The 14386-nt window shown below is 51.5% G+C and overlaps 3 protein-coding genes across 5 annotated transcripts; 2 read left to right on the top strand and 1 right to left on the bottom strand.

Annotated features, from left to right (window-relative positions):
* Nucleotides 1–1139: 1139 nt before the first annotated feature.
* NR1I3 (nuclear receptor subfamily 1 group I member 3) lies at nucleotides 1140–6371 on the top strand. The gene is given in 14 exon segments (XM_059925344.1): nucleotides 1140–1243; nucleotides 2349–2479; nucleotides 3965–4042; nucleotides 4045–4071; nucleotides 4074–4129; nucleotides 4353–4383; nucleotides 4386–4493; nucleotides 4714–4771; nucleotides 4773–4864; nucleotides 4960–5036; nucleotides 5038–5077; nucleotides 5257–5377; nucleotides 6241–6325; nucleotides 6327–6371. Coding segments are annotated over 14 exon segments (1053 nt in total).
* Nucleotides 5553–10128, bottom strand: TOMM40L (translocase of outer mitochondrial membrane 40 like). 3 transcript variants are annotated; one of them, XM_059934946.1, is made up of 10 exons: nucleotides 10031–10128; nucleotides 9560–9810; nucleotides 9201–9268; nucleotides 8807–8899; nucleotides 8426–8527; nucleotides 8173–8278; nucleotides 7861–7983; nucleotides 7671–7747; nucleotides 7376–7478; nucleotides 5553–7236 (listed from the first exon to the last, which is right to left on the bottom strand). In XM_059934946.1, exons 2-10 carry the CDS (start codon nucleotides 9672–9674, stop codon nucleotides 7097–7099), a joined length of 927 nt encoding a protein of 308 aa, XP_059790929.1. In that variant the 5' UTR covers nucleotides 9675–9810; nucleotides 10031–10128; the 3' UTR covers nucleotides 5553–7096. The 3 variants fall into 3 exon arrangements, with proteins under 3 accessions (XP_059790929.1, XP_059790932.1, XP_059790935.1); XM_059934949.1 differs by lacking the exon at nucleotides 7861–7983; XM_059934952.1 differs by lacking the exons at nucleotides 9201–9268; nucleotides 10031–10128 and having other exon boundaries at nucleotides 9560–9673.
* A 2109-nt stretch (nucleotides 10129–12237) lies between these two features.
* On the top strand, nucleotides 12238–13250 carry APOA2 (apolipoprotein A2). Its single transcript, XM_059902892.1, has 3 exons — nucleotides 12238–12289; nucleotides 12594–12726; nucleotides 13102–13250. Exons 1-3 carry the CDS (start codon nucleotides 12238–12240, stop codon nucleotides 13226–13228), a joined length of 312 nt encoding a protein of 103 aa, XP_059758875.1. The 3' UTR covers nucleotides 13229–13250.
* Nucleotides 13251–14386: the final 1136 nt, after the last annotated feature.

Below are 14386 nucleotides of genomic sequence, written 5' to 3'. Positions count from 1 at the left end.
GTGGCACAGTAGTTAAGAATCCACCTGCCAATGCAGGGAACACGGGTTCGAGCCCTGGTCCGGGAAGATCCCACATGCCGCGGAGCAACTAAGCCCGTGTGCCACAACTACTTAGCCCGAGTACCACAACGGGCTGAAGCCCGCACGCGTAGAGCCCATGCTCTGCAACAAGAGAAGCCACAGCAATGAGAAGCCCGCGTACCACGACTACAGAAAGCCCATGCACAGCAACGAAGACCCAACGCAGCCAAAAATAGATAAATAAATAAATTTATTTAAAAAAAAAAAAGAATTTCAAGACAGCGGCAACATCAGAGCATTAAACCAAGCCCAAGATCCCTCTGAGCACAGAGACTGTGTGACTGCACAGGGCACACTCCCATGATGCCAGCGCTGGTGCAAGAGCCCCCAGATCAATCCCATATATCTAATGTTTTAGAGGCCATTCTGATTTAATTCTCAGCCCTCCCTTGTTGGGAAGTGGGACCTCTTCTAGCTCTTTACATAAGCCCTTAATTAGACCCCAGTCTCTTTTGAAGAACTTTCCTTTTGGGAGCTTTGTACAATTGATATGCCTATTCTTTTACTGTTGACATACTGCATGTGAAAAAGCTCGCTCTCTCCCTCTCTCCTCAGCAATAGGGAAAATCTACATGTATCTGATAAGGGGCAGTTTCTATCCTCGTTTTCCAGATACTGAGGGCCGTAATCCCTAACTCTAAACACTAGCAGCTCTTGAGCTCAAGGGGAAAGCAGAGTCAGAGTGGGAAGAGAAGCAGGTAGGAAAACTTCTGGGGTCCAGAGACTAAAAGCAATAAAGTGCAGATATGCAGGGGGTCAGGCCGAGGGCAGGTTTGGGAAGAGGCTCTGCAGGAGGGGAAGAAGGTCAAGGGTGGTCCAGAGCTGACTGATAACCCCTCTGACATTCAGGGGCCTGTGACAGCCACTGCAACACCTGAAGCCATGGCCAGTGAAGAAGATGAGCCAAGGAATTGTGTGGTGTGCAGGCACTGAGCCACAGGCTGTCACTTCCATGCCCTGCCTTTTGAGGACTGCAAGGGTTCCTTCAGGTGAGAACCTCCTACCCAACAGAAACGCCCTCCCAAACTGCCTGCCAGGCAGCCTTTAAGCCCTGGCACATGCCCAAGCTTGTGCAGTTACATCACTCCTGCATCCTGAAGCCTAACTACGCTGTGGCTAGCACGCTACAAATTGCCAACCTCATCACTTGTATAAACATGAGGCAAAATAACAGAGGGAAGGCTGAGTGCTTGTCCTATGGACACAACCCCTTAGTCAAGGGTACTCACTACCTGCAAAGCACCAAACTAGTACAGCATCAACTAGGCCTTCCTGACTGATTCTGTGCCCCCATGGAAATGCTTGAGATGCGTTGTATCCTCTCTACCCCTAGGGACCTCTGGGCACAGCTCAGAGTAGCCCCTGTCACCACAGATTTTTTTTTTTTTTTTTTTTTTTTTGGCCACTTGGCTTGCGGGATCTTAGTTCCCCAACCAGGGATTGAACCCCAGGCCCTCGGCAGTGAAAGCACATAGTCCTAACTGAAACCGTGCACCTCAGATTGGGACTCGAACCCAGTCTAGACTGACTGGGACTTGAACCCACGGGTCTGGGCCTCGAACCCGGCCAAAACTCAGATTGGGACTTGAACCCTCTCGGCCAGGACTCGAACCCGGCCAAAACCTACAGTCTTCCAACTGAGATCACATACCTGGTTTCAGGACTTAATGAAGCTCAGGTTCTTGATGTCTCATCGCAGAAAGAATTCAGTGAGAAACAAAGCAATAGGTAAGAAGTGGATTTATTTAGAGAGAAGCACACTCCACAGACAGAGTGTGGGCCATCTCAGAAGGCGAGAAAGGCACCAGGGTATGGGGTTGTCAGTTTTTATAGGGGTGGGTAGTTTCATAGGCTAATAAGTGGGAGGAGTATTCCAGCTATTTCAGGAAGGGGTGGGGATTTCCAGGAATTGGGCCACCACCTGCTTTTTGATCCTTATGGTCAGCCTTGGAACTGTTATGGCACCTGTGGGTGTGTCATTTAGCTTGCAGATGTGTTACAGTGAGCGTATACTGAGGCTCAAGGTCTAGTGGAACTCGACTTGTCTGCCATCTTGGACCCATTTGATTCTAATCAGTTTATGTCATGTCCTTGGGCTATGTCATTCTTTCAAAGGTTGTGCCCTGCCCCCTTCCCTCCTGTTTCATAGCCACTGGACTGCCAGGGAATTCCCACCATAGTTTCTTTTTGACCATTTCATTTCAGCCCCTCACATACCTACCTGCTCGCTGCCATCCCCAACCCTCACAATGTCTCTGTCCTCTCAGGCGAACAGTCAGCAAAAGCACCGGTCTCACGTGCCCCTTTGCTGGAAGCTGGAAGGTCAACAAGGCCCAGAGGCGCCACTGCCCAGCCTGCAGGTTGCAGAAATGCCTAGATGCTGGCATGAAGAAGGACAGTGAGTTGGCCCCCTAACATCCCAAGAATCCACTATGTCCCTCCACTGACTATGCTTTGCCCTTGTTCCCACAGCTTATTCTCCACAGGGCAGGCAGAGTAAGCTTTTTGAAACAAGTCAGACAATGTCACTATTCTGCTCAAAAACTCCAAGGGCTCCTCCTCTCTCTTATGGTCCATGATCTCATGGTCCAGCTCCTCCATACCACCTCTCAGATTTTACTTCCTACTCTTCCCCTTGCTCAACCCATCCCAGCCACACTGACGTCAATGCCATTCTCAAACACACCAAGCACACTCTTCTCAAGACTGTTGTAACTTATACTTGCACTTGCCATTGCCTCTACCTGGAATGCTCTTCCCCTAGATATTTATATGGCTTGCTTTTACTCTTCCATCTCTCAAATATAGTGCCTGTCACTTAGTAGGTACTTGATAATTGTTGAATTATTTAATGGTTTTTCTCTGTGCCAGGTAATAAGGCTCTGCCCCCAAAAGATAATGTAACTCATAATCAACTTAAAGTAACAGGAATCAACTTGTCCAAGTCCACTCAGCTGAAAAGTTGTAGAGTCAGTATTCACCAGACCCTTGCTTTCTCCATGACGTCACACTGCTTTTCAATATGGACCAGTGGAAACTGTAGAAGTCAAAAAATCTTGAATTCAGTCTACATCACATAAGGATTTTGTGACCTTGGACCTGTCACTGGAATGTCAGTCTGTTTCTGAAAAATATGGATAATAACACCTGCCCTCTCCACCCACAGGATTGTTTCATTCAGTGAGACTTAACCTCAGAAGCTTTGAAATTATAAAGCTATGCAAACATAAGGTGCTGTTTTTGGTATCACGAGCCCCCCCTCTTCAGTGCTCCCCCAGAAGCCAAACATCTCCTTAAACTGTTCCCACTTTATTGTCTATCCTTTTTTTCCTTCCCACAGTGCATTGTTTTCTGCTGCAGTGCCTCACAGGTCAGGGAAAGTGTACAGGAACTCCCTACCACCTGGAGCCCCTGGGACTTCAGCCAAGCCCAAGGAGGCCTCAAGAACTCCCCTCCAGGGCTTCCCTGGTGGCGCAGTGGTTGAGAATCTGCCTGCCAATGCAGGGGACACGGGTTCGAGCCCTGGTCTGGGAAGATCCCACATGCCGCGGAGCAACTAGGCCCGGGAGCCACAACTACTGAGCCTGTGCGTCTGGAGCCTGTGCTCCGCAACGAGAGAGGCCGCGACAGTGAGAGGCCCGTGCACCGCGATGAAGAGTGGCCCCCGCTTGCCGCAACTAGAGAAAGCCCTCGCACAGAAACAAAGACCCAACACAGCCAAAAAAAATTAATTAATTAATTAATTTTAAAAAAAATGAACTCTCCTCCCTCCCCTGCGTCCTTCATTACGCAGAGTGTCTGAGGGCCCCAGACCAGGGGCTGACAGAGAAAGGTGCTCTCTGCTGGTCTCAATAGTTTTGTCACATCTCTTCCCCAGGCACAGTGATCCCATGGGCAGAAGCCCGGGCGTTGCGGTGAGCAAGACAGGCCCGGCGACGGGCACAGCAAGCGTCGATGCAGCTGAGGAGCAGAGAGAGCTAGTCCAGACACTGCCGGGGCCCAAACTCGCCATATGGGCACCACGTTTGACCAGTTTGTGCAGTTCAGGGTGAGCATTTACAGGATTCAAGCTGAAATGTGACCAAAAGGGTGCCCAAGGAGGCTGGTCTGAGGGAGGGGGCTGTGTGCCACGCACCAACAGAGGGCAGGACTTCTCCAGGACCCCAGCCGAGGCAGACTCCTTAGCCCGGAACCCTTCCAAGATAAAGCTGGAGAGGCCTAAAAGAGCTCCCTAGGACCGGGGCCTCTCACCCAGGCTCTGATCTCTGCAGCCTCCAGCTCATCTGTTCATCCATCACCAGCGCCGCCCACCCAGTTCCCTGTACTGCCTCTGCTCACGCATTTCGCAGACATCAACGCTTTCATGGTACAGCAAATCATCAGGCTCACCAAGGATCTGCCCCTTTCGGTATGTGACCTCCCCTTACCTTTCAGGAAGAAAACACTCCGGTAAATTATAATCCCACCCTTACCACCCCCACCCTCCACCAAAAAAAAAGGTCACTAACCAAACTAACCCATCGCTCAGCTTTTCAAGTACCAGGTCTTGAATTCCCAGCTTTTTTAAGTGTCTCAATCAGAACTGGGAGTTCCTCTCCCTCTCTGAAGTTCAGGCTAGAGTCTAAACAGCAGGTTTCCTGCTCTGGCCCATGGAGGACCAGATCTCCCTTCTCAAGGAAGCAGCTGTAGAAATGTCACATTGCACTCAATACCACTTTCTGTCTCCAAACACAAAACTTCCTCTGCGGGCCTCTTCGCTACACAGTAGAAGATGGAGTGCATGGTGAGATGGTGCTAGAACAGTAGAGGGCATGCATCCCTTCGGTATGGTATGTGGCGAGGTGACCTGAAGGCTCCTAAGCCTGGTATCTCCCACAGTGGGGTTCCAGGAAGAGTTTTTTGGAGTTCTCTTCGGCTTCCATAGGACACTGCGCCGACTGCAGCTCCAGGAGCCTGGAGTGTGTGTTCATGGCTGCCATGGCCCTATTCTCTCCTGGGAAGCATCCCTCAAAGCCCAGAAGCTTTTGTTCCACTACCTCTGCCCAAACTCCCAGCTCCCTGAATCCATCCATCCAGGCCTTTTAGTCTTCAAACCTGTGGAATGGGTCTATCCCGGTCTTGGCTCCCCAGGGCACCATGCCGGCCACCCGCAACCTCCCACCTTGTCCTTCCCCACTCCCTATCTTACAGACCAGCCTGGGATAACCCAGAGAGAGGGGACTGATCAGTTGCAAGAGGAGATAGCGCTGACTCTGCAGAGCTATATCAAAGGCCAGCAGCAAAATCCCTGGGACCAGTACAGTGGGACTGGGCGCGTGGAGGCTGCGCCAGGGTGGGAAGGAGTTAGGGAGATACTGAACTCAGGATGAGTGCTTTTACTGTCCTTTCCTTTGGGAAACCAGGGCCCCTGGGGGTCTAGTCCTTCCCTCCCATCTCATAGAGTTCCGGCATTCAAATTGCTCCTACTGCTGTTTCATCTCACTTTTTCCAGATTTTTTTATTCAGGAGAGATGCAAAGTAGTAGCTCACAGGCTTGGTATAATAGCATTCCTGAGATTGATGACATCCATCACCTCACCAATCCAACTCCTCCAGACTAAAACAGCCTTTCAAGAACCTTGTTCACTCTCTTTCCTTGGCCCTTCCCCTCCTCTCCACTGGTCCAGTTCCTTTAATTTTTCATTCCCCTTGAAGTTATGGTCGTTCAGTTTCATGGCCAACGCCAGTCCCTGGTTCAACAGTCCATGATCTAACCAGGCTCTGAAGTACACTCCACTTCTGTTTTGCTTATTCCTCCATGTGCCAGTTTGGCCAGGAGAGGGTTGCTTTATACCATAGAACACACCCATCTTCTAGAACCTGCTCTAGAAGGCCAGATCCTCAGATTCCACACAGCTGAATATCTGGCAAAGTCTGGGGCTTTCTTCACACTTGGCCCTCTGAGCTCTGGGTTCAAGAAAAATGGCATGGTGAGAGAAGTCAGTGTCAGATAGAGGCCCCACTGGGGACCTTTGGAACTTTTGATACATTTGTCACATCAGAGCATATTTTCCCTAGTGTTCAGACCTAGCTTCACAGAGAGGCAGTTTAGGGGGTCAGGGCCTCAGGACAAGACTCTCAGCTTCCTATCTCTCTCCTCCTTCCCTGGTGACCCCAAAGGTTCCTATATGCGGAGCTGCTGGGCCTGTTGGCTGAGCTCCGAAGCATTAACAATGCATATTGGTACCAAATCGCGAACATCCAGGGGACTGTCCACCATGGTGCCACTGCTCCAGGAGACCTGCAGCTGAGGTCCAGTTCGCCTCCTTCCCCAGCCCACCTGGACACGCTGGACTGGAAAGGGGAAAATGCTCGGACCAGAGGCTGGAGCCAGTAAACAGGGAGCCCACTGGTTGCAATGAAAGATGAAAGCAATATCTGCCTCTTCATGCGGTAATGGGGAGAATGAGGGGTGGCCATGGGGACAAAGTTGTTCTCTGGAAGCACAGAAGATGGGGAAGGAGGAAGCCTCAGGGCTAAGAGGTAAAGAAGCTCCGTCTGGGAATAGGTGGGCCCCACTTTCTGAGGTCAAAGATTTAGCCCTTCAGCCCTTCTTTCCCAGCCTTGGGAAACTCTGGGATGGAAAACAGGATGGGGAGCTAATCCCATGCAGATTTTTCTGCGCTGAAGAGGAAGAGGCTAGGGGCTTTAATCCATAAGGAAATGAAGGAGGTGGGAGTGAGGGGAGAAAACGCAGCCAGCCAGACCCCTTAATCCTTCTCCCTTAGTCCAGAGCCATAAGAGTATGGGAAGATGAAACTGGGGCTGATGGCAGAGGTGGGAGCCTCAAACCACTGCCTCAGCAGCTGCCTCTGTGGCAGCTCCAGTTCGGAGGAGGGCATGTATTGTCCCCACTCTGCTCCTGGGACCTAGAGGTCACCCAGCACGGTGGGCTCTTGAGAGGGGCCTAGTTCCTGGCCCCAGGGCACCTGACCCAGAGGTTCCAGCTGTTATGGGGGCTGGCTCTGGGACAACCTCAGCCCACAGTGATGCTGAAGCCACAGTGGAATCTGTTGCGCCAGTGATTAAGGAAGGCTCCAAGGGCGAGGGTGACGGGCAGGGGGGGCATCTTCTTCTCCAGCACAGCACCCACACACCAGTTACTGTCCACCAAGCCTGTTGGGGAAGAGAATATACACTAGGTTATCTAACAGGGCTCGGAGAAAGGGGCCAGCAGAGTAAGGTGGGGCTTCCCTCCCGCTGTCCCCCACCCCAATCCCTCAGCACCTCCGAATGTCATCTGAATAACCCTCACCTCTAAATACCATGTTGGCCTGGGGCAGAGTCAGGTGGTAACCAAAGGAGAAAGTTGTGTCTTGTAGCCTCGTATTTGCCTCAAACTCCACTCCAACCTGAACCTGAGAACCACGGGCAAGGATGGGAGAGGGATCTTTCTCAGTGAAGACTAGAGGAGTCCTGACAGGGCATCAGCAGAATGAAGGTGCGCGTGTAACGTATATGTAGCGAGGGTAGGAAGAACAGTGGGTCAGCAGGGCCTGTGGAGGTTGGGAGGGGCTTGTTGGGGCAGGGGATGGGATCAGTAGACTCACCTGTTCATTTGCCTTGTGGTAATAACTTGCATGGGCCCCACCTGATCCCACATTCAAGGTAGCTACCCAGTGTACAGCTGTCAAAACCAAAGTACAAGTGAAAAGGAGTGTTACTGTACTAGCACACAGGCCAGGACCCCAGCCAAGTCCAGAATTTCCCTCCCTGTCACTATTCCTCCTCACCCCATACCCGAGTACTTCCCAGCCAGTGTCAAAATGGCCCCCTCTTCTCCTGGCCGCCGGTGATAAACTAGCTCTCCTCCCAACACCAGCCGATGAGTGAGGCTCTGCAGGAAATGAGCGACCATGATCACTGTGGGGTGGGGAGACATGGAGTCACTCATAGAGACAGGCCATCTACCTCACCCCCAGCAGCCCCCCACCCCAGCCTGCCCCAGAAAGTTTCTTTTCTAATCCCTGAACTGTACAGACAGTGAAGAGGCATAGCCAGCATTAGCAAGTGGGCAGCCAAGACAAAAAGAACCCTGTACCAATTCCTCACCCGATTCCCCAATCAGGTCAGGATTTCCTAGGGTCAGAGTGGCTGTGTAGTCATCTCCCCGATACTCGCCATCAAACTGCCACGTCAGGAACTTGGCCTGCTGCGTCTGGGTAGGGAGAGGGAGAAGTAAAATCTCCCTCCCTATTTATGATCACTGTTGCCTCTGCTCCTCCCCCTGAGCCTCCAGAGCAGGACACTCATGGGGGAGAAAGAGGAAATGCTTCAGTAGATGAAGGCAGGAACCATGGGTCACCTGGAAGACAGCCTTGGCTCGGAGCCGCTCTGCCAAGAGGAGCAGGACCTGGGCGTTGAGGCTGCCACTGCTATCCATATCCCCGACCACAGTGGGGAACACCTGTTGAAGAGTGTCCAGACTAAGACTGAGCTGGGTGGCACCACTCAGCCTAAATCCAAATGTAGGATTTCTTTAACGGTACCCAGCGCCCCCTAGTGGAGCCACAAGGACAAACTCCCAGCTCATCACAGAAATGTTTCCCCACCCTCTCCCATTCAGCAGAAACCCGGAGGAGGTGCCCTGCCCATTCTTCCCCATAACACACACATTTCCTCCTCCTCTACACCTGGGTCCTAGCTGGGCTTTTAGGGAGATAACCCAGGTGTGTGGAGCCCTCACCTCAGTTGGGCTAAGTTGCCAGTCCCCTGCATAGGCCGCATGGAGGTGATAGCCCGGCAAGCCCAGAGCACTCATGTGCACAGTGTGAGCCACCTGAGGAAAGAGAAGTTAATGGAGGAGAGAGCATTTCTGCTCTATTTCGATCCCCCATCCCACCCTTCATTTTGTCCCCATCCAGCAGGTCTTTTAAGAAACCCAAACATTCCAACATATACAGAGGGTCACCAGATTAAAAGCAACAACTCCCACAGGCAAAGGAAGTAAAGAGAGCCCCCATATTCTCTCTCTTTTGTCCCATATAGCCTGGCTAAGGCTGGAGTACAAAGGAAAGGAGAAGAGGATCCAGAGACAGGCAGGGAGGAATTGAAAGGAGGGGCCAGAAAAGTGGGAGCACCTGGAAATGGCTGCTCAGAACCTTGTTGACAACGAGCTTCACTCCCTCCATCTGTGCTGGGAATACATCTGAAGCGGGTGGAGGGGAGGGGAAGGGAAGGAATAAGCACAGACAAGGAACCCCTACCCCATGAAGTAGTCTCCCCTTTCAATCCCATAGAAAGTGCTTTGGAGGAATTGACCTCCTTTCAAGTCCTGTAACAGGAAGTGCTCCGCTCCACTGAGCACCTGATCCTCCCTGAGGCTGCACGCCCCAGCTGTGATCTCCCCCTTTCTGCTCCCATCACTGGACACCCACCATTCAAGACCCTCCCCTTCTCTGCCCCTTCAACTTGAGACACCCAGATGCCAAGTTCTCACCTTTGCACAGCCGGTGCAGCTCATCGAAGCTCCCAGGGTTGGGGAGAGGTTCCTCTCGAGGGGGGCTCCGGCGGGGCAAAGCCCCCATCGGTGCCAGGCCCAACGTGTTCCCCATTTCAGTTCAGAGGTCAGGGGAGGGGCCGGGGTTCGCCTGGGAAAGGACGCTTTTGCTCCCTCTACCCCGCACGGGTCCCACGCCCCATTATCCGACTCCCCAGTCCCAGAAACTTCCACATGGCCCGACGCTAGACCTGGAACAGGAAAAGTGGGGGGAGAGGGCACCGGTGGGGAGCTTGAACCCAAGCCACACTCCCATCCCATCTTTAATCCTTCACCCCCACCTGTCACCCCTGTACCCTCCCCCACTCTCTAATCCTAGCCTCCACCACAGACCTCACCCAGCTTCCTAGCTTTTCTGCTCTTCATTCCTATCCCTCAAGGCGAGGCTTGCAATGGAGCAATAACCCTTACCGTCTCATACCATCATGCTGCCCCTTTCCCCCAGGCACACCCCGGTCATCTTGATGGGGGCAGCCATCTTGAATGATGGCAGAACTGCGGCTTCACGTTGCATTCCCAGCGTAGTCATGAACACCATCTTGGAACCGGGCGAAAAAAAGATTTCAGAGACCCAACCCTCCCTTGATTGGGCTCCGCCCAATCGATTAAAAAAAAAAAAAAAAAAAAAGCTGCCTGGCTGCTGAGCATGGGCCAGTGGGAGAGGAGGACGCAAAGGAGTGACAGACCTCTCTCATCCAGAGAGCTCCGACCCCCGCACTGCAGAGACAGACGGGACTTGTTGGTAGCTGCTTAGACTTACTCAAGTGGATGGCCTTAGATCGCCCTGCCTTTCCAAGGTCGGGAAAAACCTTTGAGCGTGCAAGACACTAGAGGGAGCATCTTGGAGCTTGAGCCACTGAAGTTCCCTCCACCACATAGCCTGGAGACGCGTTTTGTGAAGGGTGGCGGAGGGAACTACTGTGAAAACTTCTTTAGAACACTGCTTCGGAACGCCCCTAGGCGCCCCGCACCCTCCCAGGCCCTGGGGACTCCTCCTCACAGTCCTGAACAGAACACAGTACACCTCCAAATGAGTTCGACGCACAGGTACAGCTCTCCGTAGGAAAATGGACCTACACGTCCCTCCTGGAGGTCTGCACCTCTCAAAATTGGCGCTCTTGTCCTCTTGGTAGAATGGGAATGGGTGTGAGAATTTGGGGTAGAGTATCAGGGGCTGCAGCCTTAATTCTAGCAGAACTATTCCCTGAAACAATTGACCCCTGAAGTTAATCCTTCCTTCCCTGCTTCCTTAGGCAGAGTTGGCAAATAAAATCGAGGAATATGGACCCCTGCCCTCAATGCGCTCCACTCTAAAGCTACAGACAAGTCGATGGAGTGCCCTTCAAGAACTAAGTGCTCCACAGGGGAATAGTTGAAGATAGAATAAGATTTCTTAGGCTCTTGTCGCCTCCCCACTAGCTCTCACATCACCACTCCCATCTCTCAGGAATGCTCTACGTATACTTTGAGGGCAAAAGGATGAAAGATACAAATACTTCTGGTATCTATTTAGCTGACTTCACCCAAATACCTTGGGCCTGGGGAATGCACCTCTGCCTTCCCTCACAGTCTGGGCTGGGACAAGGGTCAGGGCCTTGGTCAGAGGGATGCTGTGGCTCCTGCTGACTCATATTGGCTGACCATTGCCTAGAACTGGTAAGGTGATCAAATGCCCAGAGACCTTCAACCTTTATCCTTGGTAGAAGCCTCTCATTCACCTCTTTTCCTGCCAGAGCACTCCAATTCAGGGCGAGGGCAGCGGCTGCTTTCTGAATTTGTTTTATTGGGGGTGGGCTGTGCTCACTGATCAGCACTCAGGAAGGTCATTCTGGGCTCTAGTGTTTTCTCTCCCATCTCATTCATTACACATTAACTCAAAAAGGTACAGAGTCAATGACACCTGGCCTCTGGCCCTAACCCTTATTGTCCTAACCTGCATTCCCCTCACCCGTGTCTCTGATTTTATGTCCTTTCATCTGTTCCCCAATACCTCTCTGCCAAGTTGCAGTGACAGGGGATAGGGTTGGGAGATGAAATATACCCATAATGGGACAAAGATACCAAGGGCTAAGGGCTTGATATGTCAGAGCTTTCCAGGGAAAAAAACCCTAGGAATCCTGCTTTCTGAAGAATTCAAATCCAAGGACTACTGGGCCCAGGCCCCAAAGGAATGGATCTTGAATAGGCCTAAAGTATACCCCTTTGGCATCCATTAAGGCCTGCATCCCCTGCCTCTTACCCCATCACCATGAGTCCCCTACGTGCTGTCCTCTCCTCCCCCCATTTCTCTAACTTGTTTACTCCAGGATAGCCCCTGCCCCACTGGACTCCTCCAAAGTACTTGTCACCTGACAGGGGGGTGGGGAAGCATACAGATATATAACCCCTGCCTCCCTAGCCAGGCCAGGCACAGACGGCAAGGACAGCAACGCTGACTAGGTAAAGTAAGGGAGTAAGAGATGTGGGCAGCATCCAAAGATTTAACTGTAGAAAAGGAGGGAACCAGGTTGGCGTGGACATGTAGGTAGGGGTCTCTGGGGAGGGGCTGAAGCCCATTCGCTTCAGTGACCTTCCTTGCCCGCACCTGTTCGCAGGCCACTTTCCCTTCCATTAACACCATGAAGCTGCTTGCAATGGCCGTGCTGCTCCTTACCATCTGTAGCCTTGAAGGTGGGTGCGGTATGAAGAGGGGTCCCAAGGAGGAAAAGGTGCTTGGGTCCTAGCTGCCCATCTGTCTGTTCTCCTATGCCCAGGTCTGGCAACCAGAGAGCTTAAAAGAAAAATCATTCCCTCTCTAAAGCCCAGAAAGCGCATCCAAAGACCTGGAGCTGGATACCTGTTCGGGGAGAGAGCTGAGAGCTGAGGCTGAATACTGGCAGAGATGTGGGACTTATTGTTGGGAACTCAGCTGAGGATGTGTGTGTGTGTGTGTGTGTGTGTGTGTGTGCGTGTGTGTGTTTCTGTGTATGTGCAGGGGCTTTGGTTCGGAGACAGGCAGAGGAGCTGAATCTGCAGAGCCTGGTCTCTCAGTACTTCCAGATTGTGACCGACTATGGCAAGGACCTGCTGGAGAAGGCCAAGGGTTCAGAGCTTCAAATCCAGGCCAAGTAAGTCTCAACAAAGGGGGTTCATGGACCAGGGGGCTATGGAGAGAAAGAGGGGAAGCTGGGAGGTCCTACAGAAGACTGAGGTAAGGGGTGGGGGTTAGGGAGGATGAGGTTTAAATTGTAGAGAAAATTCCTTCATCACCCCACAGATCCCATGGACCTCTTGGACAGATAGGGGTAGCAGGAACTGGGCTTTGAATTTCTATCTCTATGGTCTGTTCCTCTGCCCAGCGGAGGGCTTGCCTCTCCTCCTAGGAGCTTTGCCATGCCAGGATAGACCAGGCACTAGAGTTTGGGGACTTGGGTCTCACCTCCCACCACCAAGAAGGCCCCTACCAGTCCCTCATCCTGACTTCTAATCCCTCACATATCCAGGGCCTACTTTGAGAAGGCACAGGAGCAGCTGACGCCCCTGGTCAAGAAGGCTGGAACTGATCTGGTTAACTTCTTGAGCAGTGTTATGGACCTCAAAACACAACCTGTTGCCAAGTGCATTGTCTAGACTGTTGTCTTCCATCCCCAGCTGGCCCCTGGAACACCCACTGGCCAGGCCTAGAGCTCCTCTTCCTACCTACTCCTTGTTTTCTACAATAAATATTGAAGGAATCAAGTTGTGAGCCTGGTATGTTTTGGGGACTGGGAAAAGTAGGGGTAGTGGAGGAGGAGGAGGAGGGAGAACAAAGAGAAATCTGCTTCTAACAGGAGAGGGGTTTTGGTGTGAAGGGGTGGAGAAAGGGTTGAAGAGACCAGTGATGGAAATGACAGGGTAAGGGTGCCTGTGACTCTTCTCCAAACCCCAGGAATTTTTCTACAGGCCTGGGAATGGCCCTGCAGGAGAAACTAAAGAGACTTTGCCGTGGACATGGTACCTTGAAAGGCATGAAAGGTTCATGAGCTGAATCCCTAGACTCCTGGAGGTCACGGGAAATGAGAGCACCCTTCAGAATTTCCTCTATCATACCATGAAGAGGAGAAAGCTTCCCAAAAATGAGCTCAAAGTTGTCACCCAAGGCCCCTCCCTTCCCTTCTGAGCCAGGGGAACACTGTGCTTCCCCCCATCCTGCAATAAAAGACTCCTCTCCCTGAAGGTGCTCTAATCCTTCCATTTGAAACCTCTCACCTAGACCCCCTGTCTGGGAACACCCATTCCAAGCTTCTCCCCCACTGTTATCTGGGTGCTATTCATGGAACTGGCCCAAGTTCTGGTAGCCATCTTAGAGCCTGGAGCTAGTAGACGTGGTAGCCAGTTAAAGGCCTAACAGGTCTCCAACTTAATGGACATGTGGGACTTGAGAAATTTTGGTAGCTGTGACACCTGGATTAAATCAAAATGGAATGGAGGTCAGGCTGGACTGATGCAGGAGACTCACAATCCCAAAATGGGAAAATGGGCATTTTCCAATAAAAGTTTACTTCACTTTATATTTAAAATAGTTACTTCTCTACCCCAACTCATTCCTCATATCTCATCTGAAATCACCTTTTCCCCAGACACCAGAGATAGCTCCAATTTCTTCTGTATATATATATATATTTTTTTAATTTTTATTTTATATTGGAGTTTTGTTGATTAACAATGTTGTGTTTCAGGTGTACAGCAGAGTGATTCAGTTATACATATATATGTATCTGTTCTATTTCAAATTCTTTGTCCATTTAG

The sequence above is a fragment of the Balaenoptera ricei genome, chromosome 1, assembly GCF_028023285.1.
Source record: "Balaenoptera ricei isolate mBalRic1 chromosome 1, mBalRic1.hap2, whole genome shotgun sequence".
NCBI classification, from domain to species: domain Eukaryota; kingdom Metazoa; phylum Chordata; class Mammalia; order Artiodactyla; family Balaenopteridae; genus Balaenoptera; species Balaenoptera ricei.
This window is presented reverse-complemented; position numbering and strand designations above follow the sequence as displayed.

Bases quoted from the DNA above. Each gene is read 5' to 3' on its own strand.
- APOA2 (XM_059902892.1), top strand. From the start codon at position 12,238: ATGAAGCTGCTTGCAATGGCCGTGCTGCTCCTTACCATCTGTAGCCTT. The intron at 12,290-12,593 runs GTGGGTGCGGTA...GTGTATGTGCAG, and splicing joins TACCATCTGTAGCCTTGAAG to GGGCTTTGGTTCGGAGACAG. The intron at 12,727-13,101 runs GTAAGTCTCAAC...TCACATATCCAG, and splicing joins GAGCTTCAAATCCAGGCCAA to GGCCTACTTTGAGAAGGCAC.
- TOMM40L (XM_059934946.1), bottom strand. From the start codon at position 9,674: ATGGGGAACACGTTGGGCCTGGCACCGATGGGGGCTTTGCCCCGCCGG. The intron at 8,279-8,425 runs GTGACCCATGGT...CTCCCTACCCAG, and splicing joins GAGCCAAGGCTGTCTTCCAG to ACGCAGCAGGCCAAGTTCCT. The intron at 7,237-7,375 runs GTGAGGGTTATT...CTTCCCCAACAG, and splicing joins GGCCAACATGGTATTTAGAG to GCTTGGTGGACAGTAACTGG.